At 41.8% G+C, this 17,743-nt stretch overlaps 4 protein-coding genes across 11 annotated transcripts in view; 2 read left to right on the forward strand and 2 right to left on the reverse strand.

The window, feature by feature from the left end:
- The window catches only part of rtkna (rhotekin a), a 55,807-nt gene extending 50,141 nt beyond the window's left edge, over nucleotides 1–5,666 (forward strand). For 3 of the 6 annotated variants that reach the window (XM_023273727.3, XM_023273729.3, XM_023273730.3), the window contains exons 8-11: nucleotides 119–250; nucleotides 1,311–1,476; nucleotides 1,650–1,754; nucleotides 3,151–5,666. In XM_023273727.3, the coding sequence (XP_023129495.1) occupies nucleotides 119–250; nucleotides 1,311–1,476; nucleotides 1,650–1,754; nucleotides 3,151–3,866 (1,119 nt within the window). In that variant the 3' untranslated portion in view covers nucleotides 3,867–5,666. Of the gene's footprint in view, nucleotides 1–118; nucleotides 251–1,310; nucleotides 1,477–1,649; nucleotides 1,755–2,402; nucleotides 2,504–3,150 lie in introns of those variants that run through there. The other 3 variants (XM_023273731.3, XM_055011296.1, XM_023273728.3) reach the window with 3 other exon arrangements.
- Nucleotides 5,667–6,132: 466 nt separating this feature from the next.
- Nucleotides 6,133–9,308, reverse strand: mblac2 (metallo-beta-lactamase domain containing 2). Its single transcript, XM_023273722.3, has 3 exons — nucleotides 8,739–9,308; nucleotides 7,229–7,443; nucleotides 6,133–6,868 (listed from the first exon to the last, which is right to left on the reverse strand). Exons 1-3 carry the CDS (start codon nucleotides 9,178–9,180, stop codon nucleotides 6,695–6,697), a joined length of 831 nt encoding a protein of 276 aa, XP_023129490.2. The 5' UTR covers nucleotides 9,181–9,308; the 3' UTR covers nucleotides 6,133–6,694.
- A 100-nt stretch (nucleotides 9,309–9,408) lies between these two features.
- Nucleotides 9,409–13,686, forward strand: polr3g (polymerase (RNA) III (DNA directed) polypeptide G). Of its 3 annotated transcripts, none has more exons than XM_023273734.3 (8): nucleotides 9,409–9,551; nucleotides 9,883–10,014; nucleotides 11,840–11,969; nucleotides 12,439–12,504; nucleotides 12,590–12,649; nucleotides 12,729–12,793; nucleotides 12,991–13,113; nucleotides 13,238–13,686. In XM_023273734.3, the coding sequence occupies exons 2-8, from the start codon at nucleotides 9,904–9,906 to the stop codon at nucleotides 13,325–13,327; spliced, it is 645 nt and encodes a 214-aa protein (XP_023129502.1). In that variant the 5' UTR covers nucleotides 9,409–9,551; nucleotides 9,883–9,903; the 3' UTR covers nucleotides 13,328–13,686. The 3 variants fall into 3 exon arrangements, with proteins under 3 accessions (XP_023129502.1, XP_023129501.1, XP_035805615.1); XM_023273733.3 differs by having other exon boundaries at nucleotides 9,459–9,712; XM_035949722.2 differs by having other exon boundaries at nucleotides 9,502–9,522.
- On the reverse strand, nucleotides 13,542–17,730 carry lysmd3 (LysM, putative peptidoglycan-binding, domain containing 3). Its single transcript, XM_023273732.3, has 3 exons — nucleotides 17,572–17,730; nucleotides 16,083–16,350; nucleotides 13,542–15,230 (listed from the first exon to the last, which is right to left on the reverse strand). Exons 2-3 carry the CDS (start codon nucleotides 16,344–16,346, stop codon nucleotides 14,532–14,534), a joined length of 963 nt encoding a protein of 320 aa, XP_023129500.2. The 5' UTR covers nucleotides 16,347–16,350; nucleotides 17,572–17,730; the 3' UTR covers nucleotides 13,542–14,531.
- Between the last annotated feature and the right edge of the window lie 13 nt (nucleotides 17,731–17,743).

The raw sequence follows: 17,743 nt of genomic DNA on the forward strand, positions 1-17,743 counted from the left end.
TCTCAGGGTTTCACAAGTTTTTTATTTTTTATTTTTTTACATTTTTCCGCCTTCCCTCTGTCTCATGTTGTCGTCTCTCCTTGTGTTTCTTTTATGCTGCTTTTTCTTTACCTGGCAGCAGTGTGGAGGTGACCCCCAGAGTTGGACAAAAGTATATGCTGTTCTAAAAGGAACAAGCCTTTTCTGTTACCACCAGCAAGAAGACGTGGAGGCGAACATCGAGCCAGCTTTTACCATTGGCATCAACAAGGTCAGCAAAGGAGTCATGTTTAAAAAGTGGAAAAAATACATTTCACATGTAATATAAACCTCTTTGAGGTTGATCCAACCTTCCAGAAAGCGTAGTTGTGCTTTTTTGGCAACGCCTACAGCATCAACAGAATAGATGGTAAGAAACTGAGCTTGTGGATTGCTGCCAGTTGGAATCTCACATTAACTGGCAGGTTATGAGCCTTAAAAATTAAATACAAAATTAGCTTTTTTGCTGCTAACTATTCTCAAGCTTCCCTCGAGTAGGGTACTTAGTCCTCAGCTGCCCCCGTCGGGCTGCTCAGAGGTCAAGAGTAGAAAAGTGCAGTTGTGCTCCTCAGCTTTTGAATTCTAACTGTGGAAATGTTCAGCAGGACTGAAAAATGGCTGGATAAAAAGACTAAATGTACTGAGTATCTTCTTGAGTCTTTGTAAACACTGTAGCACACAGCGGTCAGCTCCATCCAATCAGGAATCATAATTCTCTCATCCACTCATCTTTCCAGGCACTGAAGTGAAGAATAGTCTTCCAGCCAGTCAGGTTCTCACTCATCTTATTTCCTGTGTCTGTCTGCGCCAGTTGATGCCTGCGGGGTTTTTCATTCTTTCCATAGTGACTCATTCAGTCTTTTATGGCCTCTGACCCTCAGCAAACAGCTGACCTAAAACCAATTCGGTCAGATCAGGTCTGCATAATCCTTTATTAGTCAGTTTCATGACTGTCCTGAGGAAGAAGAAAGATGGTGCGCAACGTGACAAATGAATGAGTGGAACAACACTACCATCTAGTGGTCATGAACAGACACATTTGGAGTAGAACGTAGAGGTAGGAATTGGGAGTCTGCTCCTTTTGTTGGATAATTGCTGAAGGGAAATGATTTGGAAGAGGACTAATTGGATTTATTAATGAGGACTTATTTTCAGGGGGGACTTACAATTGCAATTACCATAATGATCACTTGTTGCAGCGCATAATTTTGTTCATTCAAGAGTGCTGCCATTTATTCCTGACTGTCCTATTGTGGCAGATTGTTGTACTTTCCGTTGCACCTGTGTTTCAGGAGACCAGAATACGTGCATCAGAGAAAGACCCTCACAGTAAAGTTCAGAATATCTGTATCAGTAATCAGTACGGAGGGGAGGAGGTCACCCACACGTTGACCACTGACAGCCGCGAGGACACACATTGCTGGATGGAGGCCTTTTGGCAACACTTCTATGATATGAGTAAGTGCTCTGTGTGTGTGTGTGTGTGTGTGTGTGTGTGCGCGATATACACTCGCCACATTCAGTCACTCACTATATTTTACAAAATCTGCTCAAAACACTCTCACATAGTGCTGTATATTCTCTATCAGCTGACTGGCTTGTTGAAGGTGACACTTTGTTCCAATACGCAGGCCAATGGAAGCAATGCTGTGATGACTTAATGAAAATTGAACTTCCGTCACCAAGGAAACCAGCTCCTGTCACACCAAAACAGGGCTCTCTTTACCACGAAATGGGTAAGACATCTCGCTGATTATATTACTGTGAATGTGTAATCCAAAATATATTTAGTTGCTGTTAAATATACAGGAAAAATCAATCAGGGAAAGAGCACTGTGGCTGCATCGCATGTGACTGTGGGTAATTTTAATTCCTTGGGCGCATGAGCATGAAGGATGCTGTCACAATTACATTTTTTTCTCCAATATCTCAAACTCACGCTCTGCTTTTCTTCTATGTTGTGTAGATAGAACGTGTCTTATCGCTGACACGCTGACTCACTCTCTGTCTCCTGTTTCTCTGTTCCCCTTTGTCCTTTTCAATTTTCCCTGTGTGTCCTGAATCCATCACTCCGTGGCATTTTCTGTTTTTCCCTTCCTTATTTCCTTGTGCAATAATATATTATTCATGATCAACACATTTTTCATCAACTCCCACCGTTAATTTTAATTATTAAAATGCTTTCTTCCATGAATGAACCTTTTTTTCTCTCATCACCCCTTAACGTTACTTTCTTTCATAAACATGCATCAACCCTCATTGATTTTTGTCATGATAATCAAAACACACAAATGCCAAACTGCACCTGTTGCACACCTGCTATCCACTCCATCCCTTCACACTTGCCAAACCTCCCTCTTGGTTTTCCTATCGCCCCTTGGCAGCGCCTCTTGCCACACCCTCCTGTGAGGGTCTTCTGCTGCAGGATAACGCTGTGTCTGCTGAGATTCGTGCTCTGCTCTCGTCCTATTACAACGACAGGTGAAGTAACAGGAGTAGGGCTCTGTATAAATTATGTTGTGTTAAATGTTGCGATTCCAAGAGGCTGGATTGGATAAACAATCCATCCTGGATAGAATTATGCAAACTTGGGATCTGCTTTAAATCAGTGATAGTTTGTTGATTCTGCAAATCATTAAGACCAGGTCGGTTTGTTCCTTCCCCTTGAATAAGGAACATTAAGATGCACCCAGATTGAAGTCTTTATCTAATTGTTATTCCACATGGATGTACAGTGCATGACTTGAAGAGGTGACTGAGACAGAGGCTCCTAGGTTTGTAATAAAACATCTAACAACTTAACGTCTGCAATTTTTTTCTCCTCATAAACTCAAGGATACATTTTGAAATGCCATTTCACAGCTTGAGTTTGAAGTAGCATTTTGTGAAATGCAAACATTTCCTTAAACTCCTTTAGGATCCACACTTCCAGAGGGATTTGAATGTTCCAACATTTTGCATTTACATCTTATCAGTACTTTAAGAATATTCCAAACTGTAAGAACCTCATTACCTCTTCTAAGAAGCCCATATTTTCACTGTAATCCCAAAGAGAAATTTAAATCAGGTTAACTGGTCCTAAGCCTACTCTACAGCAATGTAATGAAGACTTTTGCTGCTTCTTTCTTGTAGTTATTGAGTCATCTGATGACCTGAGCAGCACTGTGTCCGACATCTTGGCTCGGAGGATGCAGGAGCTGGAGCTCCGCAGCCAACTGGGCACCTCTCCCACCTGGATGTCTGTGTTTGAGGAGAACAATGCCAAAAGCGCTGGCCGTACTCGTCACTGTACTTCTCGCCTGTCTGGCCACAGCCCCTGCACCCCTCATCGACTGCCCCGGAGTCCCGCCAGCCCTCACCGCTGCCCACGGCTGGGTCTACTGTCCTCCGATGCCAGTCTGACCTCAGACAGCGACAGCCACTGTAGCACCAGTCCCTGCTCTCACCACCATGGCTGGCCCGAGCCTTCTTCAAACTTCTCTCTCTTGTCATCCTCCCCGTCCCGCCTGAGGCCTCGTACTCTATCGCTGGATGCTAAGCTCAGCACCCTTCGAGGGAGGGGATACGGAGGAGGAGGGGCCTTCCAATGCCCGTGCCAGCCTCCTCCCTCGTCGCTGCTCGCCCCTCTCCCCATCTCCTCTCGTTCTCCTCGGACACAGCGCAGCACGCAGACCACGCTCTCCTGCTCCAGCTCCACCTCCAGCAACAGCTCCAGCAACAGTGAGGGCAGCCACAGCCCAGAGTCATCTGAGGGAGTCCCCTTCTCCAGGCCCTCCCCAGCTCGACGCAGCCTCAGGAACCTCAGGGCCAGACTTGATCCTCGCAACTGGCTCCAAAGTCAGGTGTGAACTTGTTTCCTGACAGACGTTTTATGCTCGCCTGAAGGCAACAGTGCTCATTAAACTGTGGTTTAACAGGCTTAACACGTGAACCAAACTCAGGCAAATCTGCTAAGCTACATGCACAGTCCCGAGGAGGACGCCTCTGGCCGGCCTCCTGGTGGAGGACAGATCATAGAGGACCCTACTGGGTCAAATTGGAATGTCTTCTAACACAAAAGACAAGTGACAATCACTGCAGGAGTCTCTGTAAGTTGCTGAGTTGCCACAATTTTGAACTAAATTAAATGGGAGGTACTCTGCTTGCTTTGAGAACTGATGATCATGCTGCTTGGGAGAAAGTGAAGCTACAGACTTGCTCGGATACACGCCACACTAAGCCTACTCTCTGTCTTTTGAAATCTAATTTTAAAACTGGAAAAGGGTTTATTTTGTCCTCTGCATCAGCCACTCAAACATCATTTCATGGTCATCTCTGTTAATGCACTAGCCCTATTTTGACTGGATGTTTCCTGTTGTTATGTTACAAAGGTTTGCGGTGTTTATGCTATGGAAGCCAGTGAGCATGAGGCAAAAATGAACATGCAAGATAAGCAAAGGTTTATTAAGTCACATTTTTTTCAAATGTTAGAAACTGGTATGTGTAGAGGGAAGGGTTGATGTTTGTTGCCTGTACTGTGATACCTGCTTCAGTGTACTTACCAGACTATTCACACAATACCTGATCTTTGTGGGTCTCCTAATATGACTATGCACCATTTTGTTTGTATGCATGATTTGACTTACAGTTAAGATGTTTAACTACTTGAGGTCATTTCAGCAGTGAATCTGGTGAAAGCTTAGCCTAATGCAAGTGCTCATACTTACTGTACTGGTTACGACTGTGATCTCTTCAGGGTAAATTTCTGTGCTCTGCTCTTTATTTTTACATGTTTATCTGCACATTATTGACAGGCTGCTGTCAGATCCAGGTAATAGATCCTCATTAACATAGGACAAATCCTGAATAAACTGATATTAACCAAAGTTTAAGTATTATTGAAAGTCCAAGCCATACTTAAAATCTGCTATACTGCGTCTCTGCAGTATTCTAGGTTTTCATTGTGTAGTGATCCTATAGAAAGTTCAATAAAATACAAAACAGCCACTAAACTATTATTATGCAACCCAGAAAGAGATCTTGGAATTGGTTTTATAGTGGTTTGTTTTGTGGAAATATTTTGAGAGAACTGAGTACTCTAGTCAACCAGAAGTTAAATAATTTATTTACACTGTTTTGTTTTGTTTTTTTCAAATGATGTTACTTGTTGCCATTTAGCCAACTCTATCACAAGAAAACAGGATCACATCATATAGGAGAAACAGTGTTGCTTGTCAGTGCAGTACAGCCTCTTTTTTTCTGTCTTTGTTTATTGTGGTCTTTGGAAACAGTTGCCCTCTTGGAACTCAAGCAACCATTTTTACTTAGATATGTCAAATGCTTGAAAAAACAGCATTTGTTACTGTAAATTAATTTTTATAAGTTAACAAATAAACCTCCTCTTTTTGTCTTTTGTTACATTATTTTGTTTAAAAATGCAGCTGTATTGATACCTGATTATCATATTGTTAACAGATGATGTGCAGATCATTAACTGTTAAGAATAGATAAAAACTGAATGTTATAACCTTGCAAGAGTTTTCCGTGTTCGCAGGCTTTGTGTTCTGCATGTGCGCCATCCTAGGAGGCGAACAGAAGACGAGAAATGTGGAAATCTCATGTTTAAATAATATAACATTAATTCTAATAAATGTTTTATCAAATAACAAGTGCCTTGTTTTTCTTCCACGTGTTTCTGTCTTGTATAAATGAAACACTGACTGCTCTAAACATTTTAATCACATGCTTGTGTTTTATTTATCTGTATATTTGTCAGTGGCAAGACTAAAATGCATAATTCCCTATTGTGAATTTTGTTTTTTTCAAGGATATATGATAATAAAAGACAGAAAGCTAATCTGTATCAGAAACACATGAGTGTTAACACCTCATATATATTACCATGCACACCTTTCATATGCAGTGGGAGACGTTTCCATCAGATCAGAAGAGCACTTAAAGTACTCGACACACTGAACATGTGATGGATCATGTTCTATCCATTTCTGTTCTGCATCTCTTTCTCTCGCCTGCAGCGAATCCCATGGGAGATCAACTCCTATGTGAACGACTGAACAAGCAATTCCATTTAGCGGCTGCGTCAGCCCGTGCAGGAGAAGAATGAAGAAAAACAGGTAGAACAGAGACTTTATTGTCAATGTTTCGATAGCAAAGCCGTAGATTAGTCAATAGTACAAAGCACTCTTACAAACAGGAGGTAGTCGACACTGAGTCTTCACTGAGCATTGTAGTAATATGCATAGAGGAATGCTATGGCCATAATGACTGTGTTTCAAATGCCTCAGAGGAGAACCCAAAGCTCCCTGTTTTCTGTTTGTCATGCAGAGCTGTACCATTATTGTGCTATTGTAACTTCACATCTGCTTAAGTATAAAAACAATACATCTAATTATATTGAGACCAACATATACATATTAATCAGTATATAACAGAATCACACTTGTAAATAGTTTATATTGTATGCTTGATATGATGCTGATTATTGACTTATGTAACCCAATGCAGGGCATTTTACATAAAGTTTGGCAATTATATGGTTTCTGTTGGATTACATGAGTAAATGAACAGCGTTACATTAAGTTATCTCCCCTCCTCACCCTCGTTAATGCCTTCCATACTAAAACATCTTTCTTTGTGCACTTGTGCTTCCTCTAGCTCATGATCCGCTCTCATCTCATTAGCAGGCACTCCGTGGATTGAACGCCCGCAGTGCCACCCCAGCCAGGGTACTCCAGGTGAATGTGGAGAACTTTGCAGGGCATGTTTCAGCTCTGCTGATGTATGTGGTTGCAATCCGATGAAGCCGCTTTGCCCCAAATGTGTTGTAGTGTCCTGGGAGGACTTGGTCCACCTGGTAAATGGATTTTACAGTCATTCAGGGGCTCATATGATGCATAGTACATGCCTCAGGTGTTCCTTAGTTGTGAGATACCCAAGCAGCAATATTTTTGAATTGTCTTATTATTTTTTATATGTTTTATAGACATACTGTTCTTGGTAAACTGCTGGTCACCTGATTCAGTGAAAAAGCATTAAATGTACATGTAATAGCATACAAAATTTCAATATACTAATGTGAGACCTCCATTATAAATCTTTCTGATAATGTCATAAGGTGTTTTGTGGCATCAAAGCTCAACTAATGTGAAAAAAGAGAGCAGAACTATGGGCTGAAATGATGAGACTGCCCTCTACTGTGTTCTAGTGTTACCTGTTCGCTGTCCACCAGCCCCACCAGACGCTCACAGCTGCTGATGTAGTCACTGACGTGGCTGTAGGGCAGCCAGTCAATCATGGCGCCGTCATACACAACATCTCCACTGAAGAGCAACTTATTGTCACGGTCATGGAGGCAAATGCTTCCCCGGGAGTGGCCGGGCATGTGAAGCACTGTCAGTTGTCTGTCGCCAAGGTTGATGACATCGCCTAGACAAGAAAAGAGAGGGAGATGGTACCATATTTTCAAAATCATTTACACATACAAACATAATATGAAGCGTAAACTTAGGGCAGTGTGCAACAAATTCACAACCTGGTATCCAAATGAACATTTTTCATAATTTGGCTTATTGGAATCATACTAGAATATTCAGTATGTCACTGATTCAGTCCAGATCAGCGATGAGTTGCACAAAATGACGAAGCTGAAACACTAAGCAATGAGATATTCCAACTGCACTGCAGCAGTGGCTCTGACACAGCAGAACAAGTCAGTGTATTGACTGACAGAGCAGAAATTACACTGCAAGAATACTAGCGAGGCTAACAGATTAAACTCCACTCCAACAGCCAAAAGACATGCAGCGGTATTTGTAATACAGACTTGGTGCCACAACTGTTACTAGACTTAGACAGCTACCAAAGATGCTGCTATTGTGAGAAAAGTAGTGATGCATGCTTTCAAACTGCATGGCCAGTTTGTCCAGGATCAAATTCAGATTTCAGCTCCCTACATGCTGACCCTTGAAATCTATCCACTGTAATCTGTACATGAGACAGTACAAAATATTCCAGGAGGCTGAGTAAGTTGTGCATTTTCTAACAGAACAGTGGGTGCACTGTGGTTATTACTGCTTTATGGGATGTTTCAATAAGAACGTGCCTTGACTCTGCATGTTCTTCTTTATTTCTTAGAAGTAACAGAATCCATCAAAGTCATCAGCACACTGGCTTAAAATAGAACAGCTCTGCAGATACAGATGAAAAATGAGCATAGCAGCTACTAAAGAATTTTTTTTCCTTTGTCAAGCAATGTCTCACAAATGGCAGTTTGCTGAAGGTGGGTTGCCATAGCACTCCTTACAGAGTCCATGTTACGTATTGAGACATTTAGACCTGTACAAGCACTAACCCTAACCTCTTATATATAAGCAAATGCAGCATCCTTTGTGATATAAGCTTTGAGCACCATCCATGAGGAAACTGGTTCAAAATAATATCTACTGTCTCCCTCATAGGTTGTGGGTGTGTATTCATTTAGTCATTTTTTTGGTCTTCAGCCAAATTCGTTGTGCGGTGAAATCCTCGTGTGAGCACAGAAACGACTCTGTCCAGCGCATCACGTCCAAACCACAGCTACTGAGCTCGACGCGCCCATTAAAACCATTATAGTATCGAGCATGACGCTTATCCCTGGGTAAGTGCTTTCAGACCTGTGTTTGATCACAGATCCACTCCCCATACCATAAATCCTATCTGCAGAGGCTGCCTCTCCTACCTACCCTCCTGCAGTATGTGAGTGGGCTGCACTGCCTTCACTTTGTAGTGTCTGGCCCTCCATCCGGGGCTGGGAGCCTCGGCTATCTCCCTGTCGCTGAGCCAGGTGACCGTCTCGAAGTTGTCTCCGTTGGCCAGGGCATCGACCTCCGCGCTGTGGACGCCCACCTGTTGGAACTGATGCAGCCCACCCGAGTGGTCGAAGTGGGCGTGAGTGGCGATGGCCAGCAGCGGGTTCTTCCTCTGCGGGTCTTTCCCCAGCAGCCCCTTGCCGTCGATGTAGTCCGGCAAGCTCCTCAAGCCCAGTCCCGTGTCGATCACCACGTCCTGGTGCGAGCCGCGGAGCAGCCAGATGTTAGCCCGGTTCTCCGACTGGTAGAATCGCTCCTGGATCCAGAAGAGTCCGTCTCCGAGCGACTTGTGAGCGTACCAGTCGGCTGCAGACATCCCAGTTCATGCGCTGGTCAGGGGGCGCTGCAGCTGGTGTCGTGCTGTCAGGTGGATTTCCGCAGAGCTGTGGCTGGCCTTCTAGCTGGACGTGATATGTTTTCATTGAGGTGAATGTGATGGTGGCCGCCGACACACCCTTGTCGGAGACAGAGGGCGCTGATTGGGCGAACTGATGACTGACGACCAGAATAAATAGAGATATGATTGGCTGTAAATTAACCACGCCTTCCAACGTCACGCAGGGGCGGGGTGTATTAAAGGCACATTTACGCATGCTGAGCGTAGTGTGTATGGTGGTTTCCAAGCCGGTGTTAGCAAAGCTGTGCAAATCTCCATGAGGTCTAGCTGTGTTTTATGTTATTTTAGGAGTAAGTTTACTTGCCGAAAGACAGATTAAACTGGTCAGCTGAATATTAACGACAAGCAAGCTCGTAAACATGGAGATTCCGTGACGGCTAAATGTTTAGCCCTGAACTAGTCAGACTTCTAGGATTGTACGTGTCCACATTAGGAGCAATTTAGTCCTCTAGTGAGTATGTCAGCTTTCTGTATGTGTAGCCGCGTCACTGGTTCTTGATTATTTCTGTGTGCACTAGTCACAGTGAAAGCGATAAGTGGCTGTAGCTGTAGTATATGAACTTGTGCCAACACGTGTTTGGCAATGAAGTTAAGTGGACACATGTGGACGGTGTGTTGCAGGTAGAGAGGAGGCCTGCGGACATGGCAGGCAGAGGCCGAGGAGTAGCTGCCTTCACCTTCAACATCGACGCTCTGGGCATCAGCAGGGGCAGCATGCCAGAAGCCAGGGTGGGGCCCAGCCCTCTGTTTCCAGTAAGTACCAAGCACACGTTCTTATACGCACACACACGCACGCACACACACGCACACACACACACACACACACACACACACACACACACACACACTCACACACTCAGCTACGATGACATATCACATTCCAGTATATTAACTTAACCTTTAAGCCATCAAAGTGCACAAAATTCTGAAATAGTGGGATCTAGGCCATGAAATGCATAGAACTGTGCTTTGTATTTTGAAAAAATAAATAAAATGTAGCCCACCTATCCTGATTTTATATAGGAAAGGGCCCTGAGTTCTTTTGACATGCATATTCTCCTATGATAAATCTCACTTGACTCTCTTTAGCTCTTGGATCTCTATAGCAACTTTAACACTTTAATTTCTAAGCCAAATTATTCATTACAATATGAAGGATAAACTAGTGTATTGACCATTTAAATAAATAACTGCACCAGAAAGAGTCAAACTAAAAACAATCATAATTTAATTAAAACCCAAATTTGTGGAAAATGTGCATAAAAAAACATAACCACAAGCAGAAGGTTCACAGTAACCTGACTTCAAAATAATAATTTAAAAAAACAGAAATAATCTGGTTAACAGTATTTACTTATCTTCAAATGTCCCATTACCTTTATCTTGTGTGCACACCATTACTTAGTCTCTAAGCCGGCAACTTAACAACAACAAAAAAAAAAAAAAACAAGGTCCAGGCCTGATTCGTTGCCTGAGATTATACAGACAAAACTCAGCAGTCCTTCACTCAATAATGAGCAAAAAATAAAGAAAGAAAGAAACAGAGCGATACCTTTTTCCAGCGAGCTGTAAATGTCCAGTGACTCCTACCAGCCCCTTAGCCTCAGTCTATAAGCAGATGATCAGCAACACATGGGATTACCAGCGGAGCTCTGTAAAAACTATTTATTGTAGGCTATTTATTATTCATTCAAATGTACTATTTAATCCCTAATTTTATCAAACCTTATTCCAACCCGTATTTTTCAACCCGGCTCCAAAAATATAATGAATGGAGGTCAAAGTAAAATCTGTTTATGTATGAATGTAAAATTCTATGAAACATTATGTTGTGTTTGGCAATAGTTTATTCTTCATGGTCATCTTAATATGCCTGTTTAAGTTCGGTGCTTTTTCATAGAGTATCCTCCCAGAACTGACAAACTATCAGTTGTTCATCTATTATTTTTTGCACAAAACGGCATATAAGGTGCAAAAAAGAAAAAAAGGTACGCTTTTGTGGTCAAGTGCCAGCCATTTTTTTGTAATTTCTTAAAGCAACTCGACAAGAATTCATATACATGGAAGCTTTTAAGACCCCCAAGGGTTCATTTGCCTCACTTGGATTCTACCGAGATGTGCTGTGTGCATTTGTTATTTATATGACATGAGGAGTGGCTGTATTATACACAGTATGACAAGGTAAGAACTTCAGTTATCTTCCACCGAACAAGGATTTGCTTATGGTACAAGTCCCCCTGACAACTGCTTTTCAATTATAATTTGTGTCTTTTATTCAGGGTTCAGTGTTTTGAGGTGGTTATTGATTCTTTGTCAAAAAGGTTGTACACCTTCACTTGGCAGGAACCTGGCTTGGAATCCAAATTGGTGTATGTTTTAATTGCCAGAATCAGTTGGGTACATTTTGGTAGCGTTATTTTACTATATAGCATTTTATTAAAAATGACAGATGTAATTGCACTTCAGTAAAAACCCGAAAGTAGTCTGTTAGTCCTTAGTGTTGATCACAGCCAAACAAATGCACCTATGAAAAAGAAATGTAGTTATTATTACGATTACATTATCTATTCTTCTCCAGAGCATAGACTTTAAACCAGTTCCACTGAAAGCTGGTGAAGATGAGGACTACATGCTGGCCTTAAAACAGGAGATGAGAGCAACGATGCAACGGCTGCCGCACAACATCAAGCCTCAGTCCAATAAATCAGGTGAGGTCGAGAATAGTGCATTAGAAACCTGACATCTAATAGAAATGCTACAACAAGGCTGTTGGCTGCTGTGAGGGAAGATAATGCAGCTTTTAGGAACTGAGATGTTTAATTAGGGTCCTATCTAGAAAACGGAGAGCAGCAGATTCATGGTAGAATATTGAGTTACAGCTGCTGCCTCATCTGCCGCTTTTAATACGATTCCTTTGGTCTGACTTTACAGAGCTTTCACGGTTACCTTGCTCTTCAATGAGCTAAATCTATGTATAGCAAGTAGTAGAAATAGTTTTTGCAGGATGTATTTTGTCAAATGAATCGAATGTCACAGAGCATGTTTATACCAGCTCATTATTTTTGCTTGTGGCTGGCACATGATTGTGTGCTGGATTTTGATTAACTTCTGAATGTGAAGTGAGTCCGTTGTTTACAGTGTATTGAGGCAGAACTTGCTCTTGTTTACATGAAATAGAAGTGGAGAGATACACTGAGAGATACCTGAAGAAAAGTCAGATTGAGGATGAAGACTGGACTCCAGGTACTTGAACAAAATGTTGTCACGGAATTAGAGCAAATTAAGGAAAAAAATAGAAAAATAATGTGAATACTATTCTTAATTTTAGACTGGAGCCTCTTTCCAAAAGAATTGATGCCCCAAACTAAAAAACCTCGTGCAAAAGCAGGTATGTTACCGCATTATTTAATTAAAGCGATTTCAGTTTGTGACTATATGAATAAAGACAAAATGCTTAAATACAACAGGCACCAAGAAGAAACCAGTGAAGATATCACGCAAAGAGACAGAAGACATGCTGAGCAAATTAGACGTAAGCTTCTCTTGATTGTTCTGTGTTCAGCTACTGAGTATCACATGTACTGTTAATTTATCCATAATACCTTATATCATATAGTACCAATTTTAAAGGCAGCAATCTGCTGCAAAGTATATGAGCTTTTCAAAAAAAATTGTGCATGTCTGAGCTAGCAAATGTTCTCTACTAATAGTTAAATGTTAATATTTCAGGAACTGGCAAAGAATGATGATAGAAACCCTGAAAAATCAGATGACGAGACTGAAAAGAAACCTGGGAATGAGGAAGAAGAGGAAGTTGAAGCAGAAGAGTATGATGAAGAGGATATTGAAGAGGTTAGTTTGCAAATTAGAACCTGAAAGCGGTTTTTCCTAAATCTGTTGAAAATCCTATTGTCAGCATTTGACCAGACCTAATATTGTACTACCAAGGAATCACGTTTCCTTTGTTTCTGTGCAGGAAAATGACTACATTGACAGTTATTTTGACAACGGTGAAGATTTTGCTGCAGACAGTGATGACAATATGGACGGTGAAGCAACATACTGAGACAATGCGACTCAGCCGTTTAAACTCAAGTGAGCATGCACTGTTGAATTAAACAACCATTGTGTGGTTGTTTCAGTTGGTTGACTATTGTAGATACGTTGGGAATAGTGTTTAAAAGAGATCCTTTGTTTGCTTTATTTTGTGTGATCCTGAGAAGTGAGTTCTGTTTAAAAAAATGTAAATAAGAAATGCAAATCTATGTGCACACTGGCAATAATTTATTCAAAATAGATTTATTTATTCTTCAGCATGTAGACAGATTCCACAGGTTGAAAGGCACATACTGTCAACAACATGTAATGCTTTGTCATAAAATATCAAGTGAACACAGTGATAAAATAAAAGGGCTATATACCAAAGTCTAAAATTTCACTTAATTACAAGTATGAGTGAGAATACTGTGCATCTCCCACATTCCTCACCATGCTCTTAGAGGTTTTTGTTTTTAAAAAAAATGCAGTTCTCTCCAGGCAAGCTAAAGCAAGGACAGATTCAAGCAACTTGAAAATCATAAACATAATTTAACTGGTAACCAATACTGATACTGTAAGTAAAAACTAATGCTCAAGCTTGAAATAAATTAATTCTAATTAAACACTATGGCAGCAATCTTACTTTTCCAACAAAGTGTTGAAAAATACACTATTACTAATATGGCAAAAGATACAGCTAGTCCAAACTGAGTAAAAATCGCTTCAAACCAAATCCACAGAGAAAATGATTCACTCAGAAAGTGGTCACTGATCCACCACTAAATCAAATGAGACACATTAGTGTTGGCATCCGTCGTGGTCTGTGTGCAGCTGAAACTTCAGCAGCATGGATGATGGCAAAACATCACCTAATTCCTGCTGGATACTTTAATGACAACTCTGAAATTAATACATTTTGAAAAAGTTTAACCTCATATTTGTCAGTTAAAACAGACACAAATCTAGGAGAGAGTTGGACCAGACCCACTTTCAGTCCTTTAACACTTCTTGCTGAAAAGCATGTACAGTAAATGTAAAAGGACAAACACATGGAATAACTGGCCTCAATCATATTCCTGGTCTCAGAGTTCTTTAAAATGTCTGTGCCTACTACATCCTAGTTTGAAAGACTGCATTGACGTATTGTGTTGTAGTAATTAATGGGGACATCCATCAAGCTTTATTAGGTCTCTGAGTTAGCAAAAATTTGTACATAAATGTATAATCCCCTGCTATGTGTCCCCAAGGCCTCCATGTTCACCCTCTCCTGCTTTGTCCTTAACGGGTCCTTGTGGGTTTCCTTTAATCACTTGTTCAGGTCCAGCTCCTGCAGGACGGTCTCCGATAATATGACTTTCCACAGTACTGCTATCCACATTTTTATGAACATCACCATGACCTTGTGGAGGATTATGATGGCTGACGTCAGCTTTCACAAGAACCTCATAGTACAGCAGATAAAACACAGGTGTGACAATGCCAACAACCAGCATGATGGCAACAGCCGTCCACCATCTCATGCCCCAGTCTGCCCCATAATAAGGGTCCTTTTTCTGTGCTGGTTTATACTCAACTTCTCCTAGCAGTGGCTGCTGTTGCTGCAATGTTAGGGAGGACACAACCTCATTGAGACTACTCCGAGACGGTCCTGTGGATTTCACCAGCCGCTCAATGTCCTTGTCCTTCTCCAGGAGGAATCCTTCCACGCTGTCGGTAGAAGAAGAAGAGTCTGTGGAGGACTCGGTAGGGAGAGATGTAACAGGTGATATCTGAGGCAGGCGTCTAGCACCTGTGGGAGAGGCAGATTTGAGAGGACCAGTGGTATGAGTCTCAGTGAGGACGCTGAAGCGCCTCACGGGAATCTTAACTGAACGCAGAGCAAAGAAGTCCTGCTCTGTCAAGAGGTTGTTGGCACGCTTAATGTCAGCCACCTACAAAGCAAACAGAAGGAAGATGAATTTAGTAAACTGCTTACAAACTGCAGTCTTCCAAAATACTGGAAAATTAAATGCCTACTGAATATTCTAGATTCTGAGTCAACCACTAAATTACAATGGGGCCTTTTTCACATGCATATAACAGTAATTATAGTCAACACTGTATAGACTTCAGGAAATCTCTCAGGTCATATCTACATAAATTGTAACATATCAATGGTAGATCAAAAGTTTCAAATCAACCTCTTCACATTGTCTAACTTTTGAAAATGCTAAATCTGTCTCACTGTCTCATAATATAGACATGCAGAGTGCCTTTGTTTTGAATCAAAGGCACTCTGCTACAAAGAAGTAATTCCATGGTAATGGTTATACATTCAGCATGCCATGTTTATAGTGCACATAAAAATTAGGGTTTTAGTGAATGCTTCCCGGGGCTGCACAGTGGCGTAGTGGTTAGCACTTTCGCCTTGCAGCGAGAAGATCCCTGGTTCGCGTCCCGGCTTTCCCGGGATCTTTCTGCATGGAGTTTGCATGTTCTCCCTGTGCATGCGTGGGTTTTCTCCGGGTACTCCGGCTTCCTCCCACAGTCCAAAAATATGCTGAGTTTAACTGATTATTCTAAATTGCCCATAGGTGTGAGAGTGATTGTTTGTCTTTGTATGTGGTCTTGCGACAGACTGGTGACCTGTCTAGGGTGTCCCCTGCCTTCGCCCGAGTCAGCTGGGATAGACTCCAGCCCCCCCCCGCAACCCTAGTGAGGATTAAGCGGTGTATAGATAATGGATGGATGGATGAATGCCTCCCACAAACAAAAAAGACACACAAATCTCAGCAAAGACATACTGAACAATGGTACTGCAGGGCAATGCTGTTCAAGGTGTCCCCCTCCTGTATATCTCTTGTCAGGTAGATAATGTCCATCCTCTCTCTGGATGTGCTCCTCCGCAGCCTCTCTCTGCCACGTGGCCGAAGCTCATAGCTTTCTGCATCCTCTTCTGATAGGTCATTCTCCGAGCCATTGTTTCCAAACAGGTAGGCATGACCGCCATTGGCAGGCTGCACCATGGTGGCTGTCTGGAACCCATAGTGCTGGCTTCTGCTGGACATGTTTCTTCATTATATATAGAGAAAACAAACATATGTATGACTACCAAATCCTGATCTTGTACAGCACAGTCTTTGCACTACCAGCAAGGTTACTTTACCCACACAGATACGGAAAATTTAGCTTCAACTTATAACCTGATTCACTGGAACAAAGACACAGGTTAATTTCTCACGGTGTATAGCTTAAAACCAACGAGGAATGCTGTATGACAGGTTCATGCAACCATTCTTTTTGCCTAGGTTAATAGTAGAGGTAGAAACCCTGTAGTGGATGCCCTTGGAGAGATTTATTGCCTAGTATAGTAAACTACAGAGATATCAACAGAACATCAATGAATGCTGGCCCACATACACCAATGTATAAGACTAAAATGAACATTTCTTCCTCTGAAAATACCAATAAACAGGTGTAGATGTTACGAAAATCCAACGAGGAAGTTCAGCATATTGGAAACAAATGAAAAACATTTTTCTGACAGTGCTGAAGATTAAAGTTACAGTTACCATCAAACTGTCCCTCTTGCAGCAGGATCAATACGGTCACTCATCTAGATGTCAAAGTACTCTATTTACGTAACATCTCTGCATTCTTTCTCCAGCCATGGGAACACCACCCAGTAATGTTTATGTGATATCTTATCATACAGCCATACCTGGTAATCCCCTATCACAGCTGTGACGCAAATATTACAAGAAGAGAGCTGACTGACAGATTTCCTAGGCAGACTGTGATAATGTTAGCTATCGAAAGTGCAGCTATTACTGTAAGGCGTTGTCCCTAAGCACACTCATAATCATCTTCAGTCTTAAACACACAATGTTGTAATTAACTAGCCACGCTTAGAAAGACTTGTGGTTTCTAGAATCTCGAGTTACCTGTCTTTAAGACAACATACTAATGCTACAGTTCTGTCATCCCATAAGAGTGCAGTCGAAGTAGCTGACTAATAGAAATAACTACGTAAGTTTAAAAACACGTCTGTTTACGCAACAAAGTCATTTTCAATAATTTCAGTTAACCGTCACGTTTATCTTGAAGAAGAAACGATAGGTTCAGCTCAGCTCCAAAGTTAGCAAACTGAGGTCTGTATGCTCGCGCTAGGCTAGCGCTAACTAGCGTCCACATATTGATGTAGCTAACGTTAGTGAGCTTTGTACTGTTCAGTTGGTCAGTGGTCACAGTTGACGAATGCGTTTTCAGGAAGTCGCCGACAGTTCAATTTACCTGAAAAAAATGAACACCGCTCAATCAGTTGTCCTCAGTAATATCCATGTTTTCCACAGGATTATCTTCGGGCTCACCTTGCCGTCGGTACGTTACCTGGCAGCTAGCTGCTGCTGCTACTGAACCGCTACCGCTCACGCCACGTCAACAGAATACTTACGTAATGACGTTA

This window comes from Amphiprion ocellaris, chromosome 6, assembly GCF_022539595.1.
Source record: "Amphiprion ocellaris isolate individual 3 ecotype Okinawa chromosome 6, ASM2253959v1, whole genome shotgun sequence".
Taxonomy (NCBI): Eukaryota; Metazoa; Chordata; class Actinopteri; family Pomacentridae; genus Amphiprion; species Amphiprion ocellaris.

Bases quoted from the DNA above. Each gene is read 5' to 3' on its own strand.
- mblac2 (XM_023273722.3), bottom strand. From the start codon at position 9,180: ATGTCTGCAGCCGACTGGTACGCTCACAAGTCGCTCGGAGACGGACTC. The intron at 7,444-8,738 runs GTAGGTAGGAGA...TTTCTTGTCTAG, and splicing joins CACTCACATACTGCAGGAGG to GCGATGTCATCAACCTTGGC. The intron at 6,869-7,228 runs GTAACACTAGAA...TCCATTTACCAG, and splicing joins GGCTGGTGGACAGCGAACAG to GTGGACCAAGTCCTCCCAGG.
- polr3g (XM_023273734.3), top strand. From the start codon at position 9,904: ATGGCAGGCAGAGGCCGAGGAGTAGCTGCCTTCACCTTCAACATCGAC. The intron at 12,794-12,990 runs GTAAGCTTCTCT...TTAATATTTCAG, and splicing joins ACATGCTGAGCAAATTAGAC to GAACTGGCAAAGAATGATGA. The intron at 13,114-13,237 runs GTTAGTTTGCAA...GTTTCTGTGCAG, and splicing joins ATGAAGAGGATATTGAAGAG to GAAAATGACTACATTGACAG.
- lysmd3 (XM_023273732.3), bottom strand. From the start codon at position 16,346: ATGTCCAGCAGAAGCCAGCACTATGGGTTCCAGACAGCCACCATGGTG. The intron at 15,231-16,082 runs GTATGTCTTTGC...TTTGCTTTGTAG, and splicing joins CCCTGCAGTACCATTGTTCA to GTGGCTGACATTAAGCGTGC.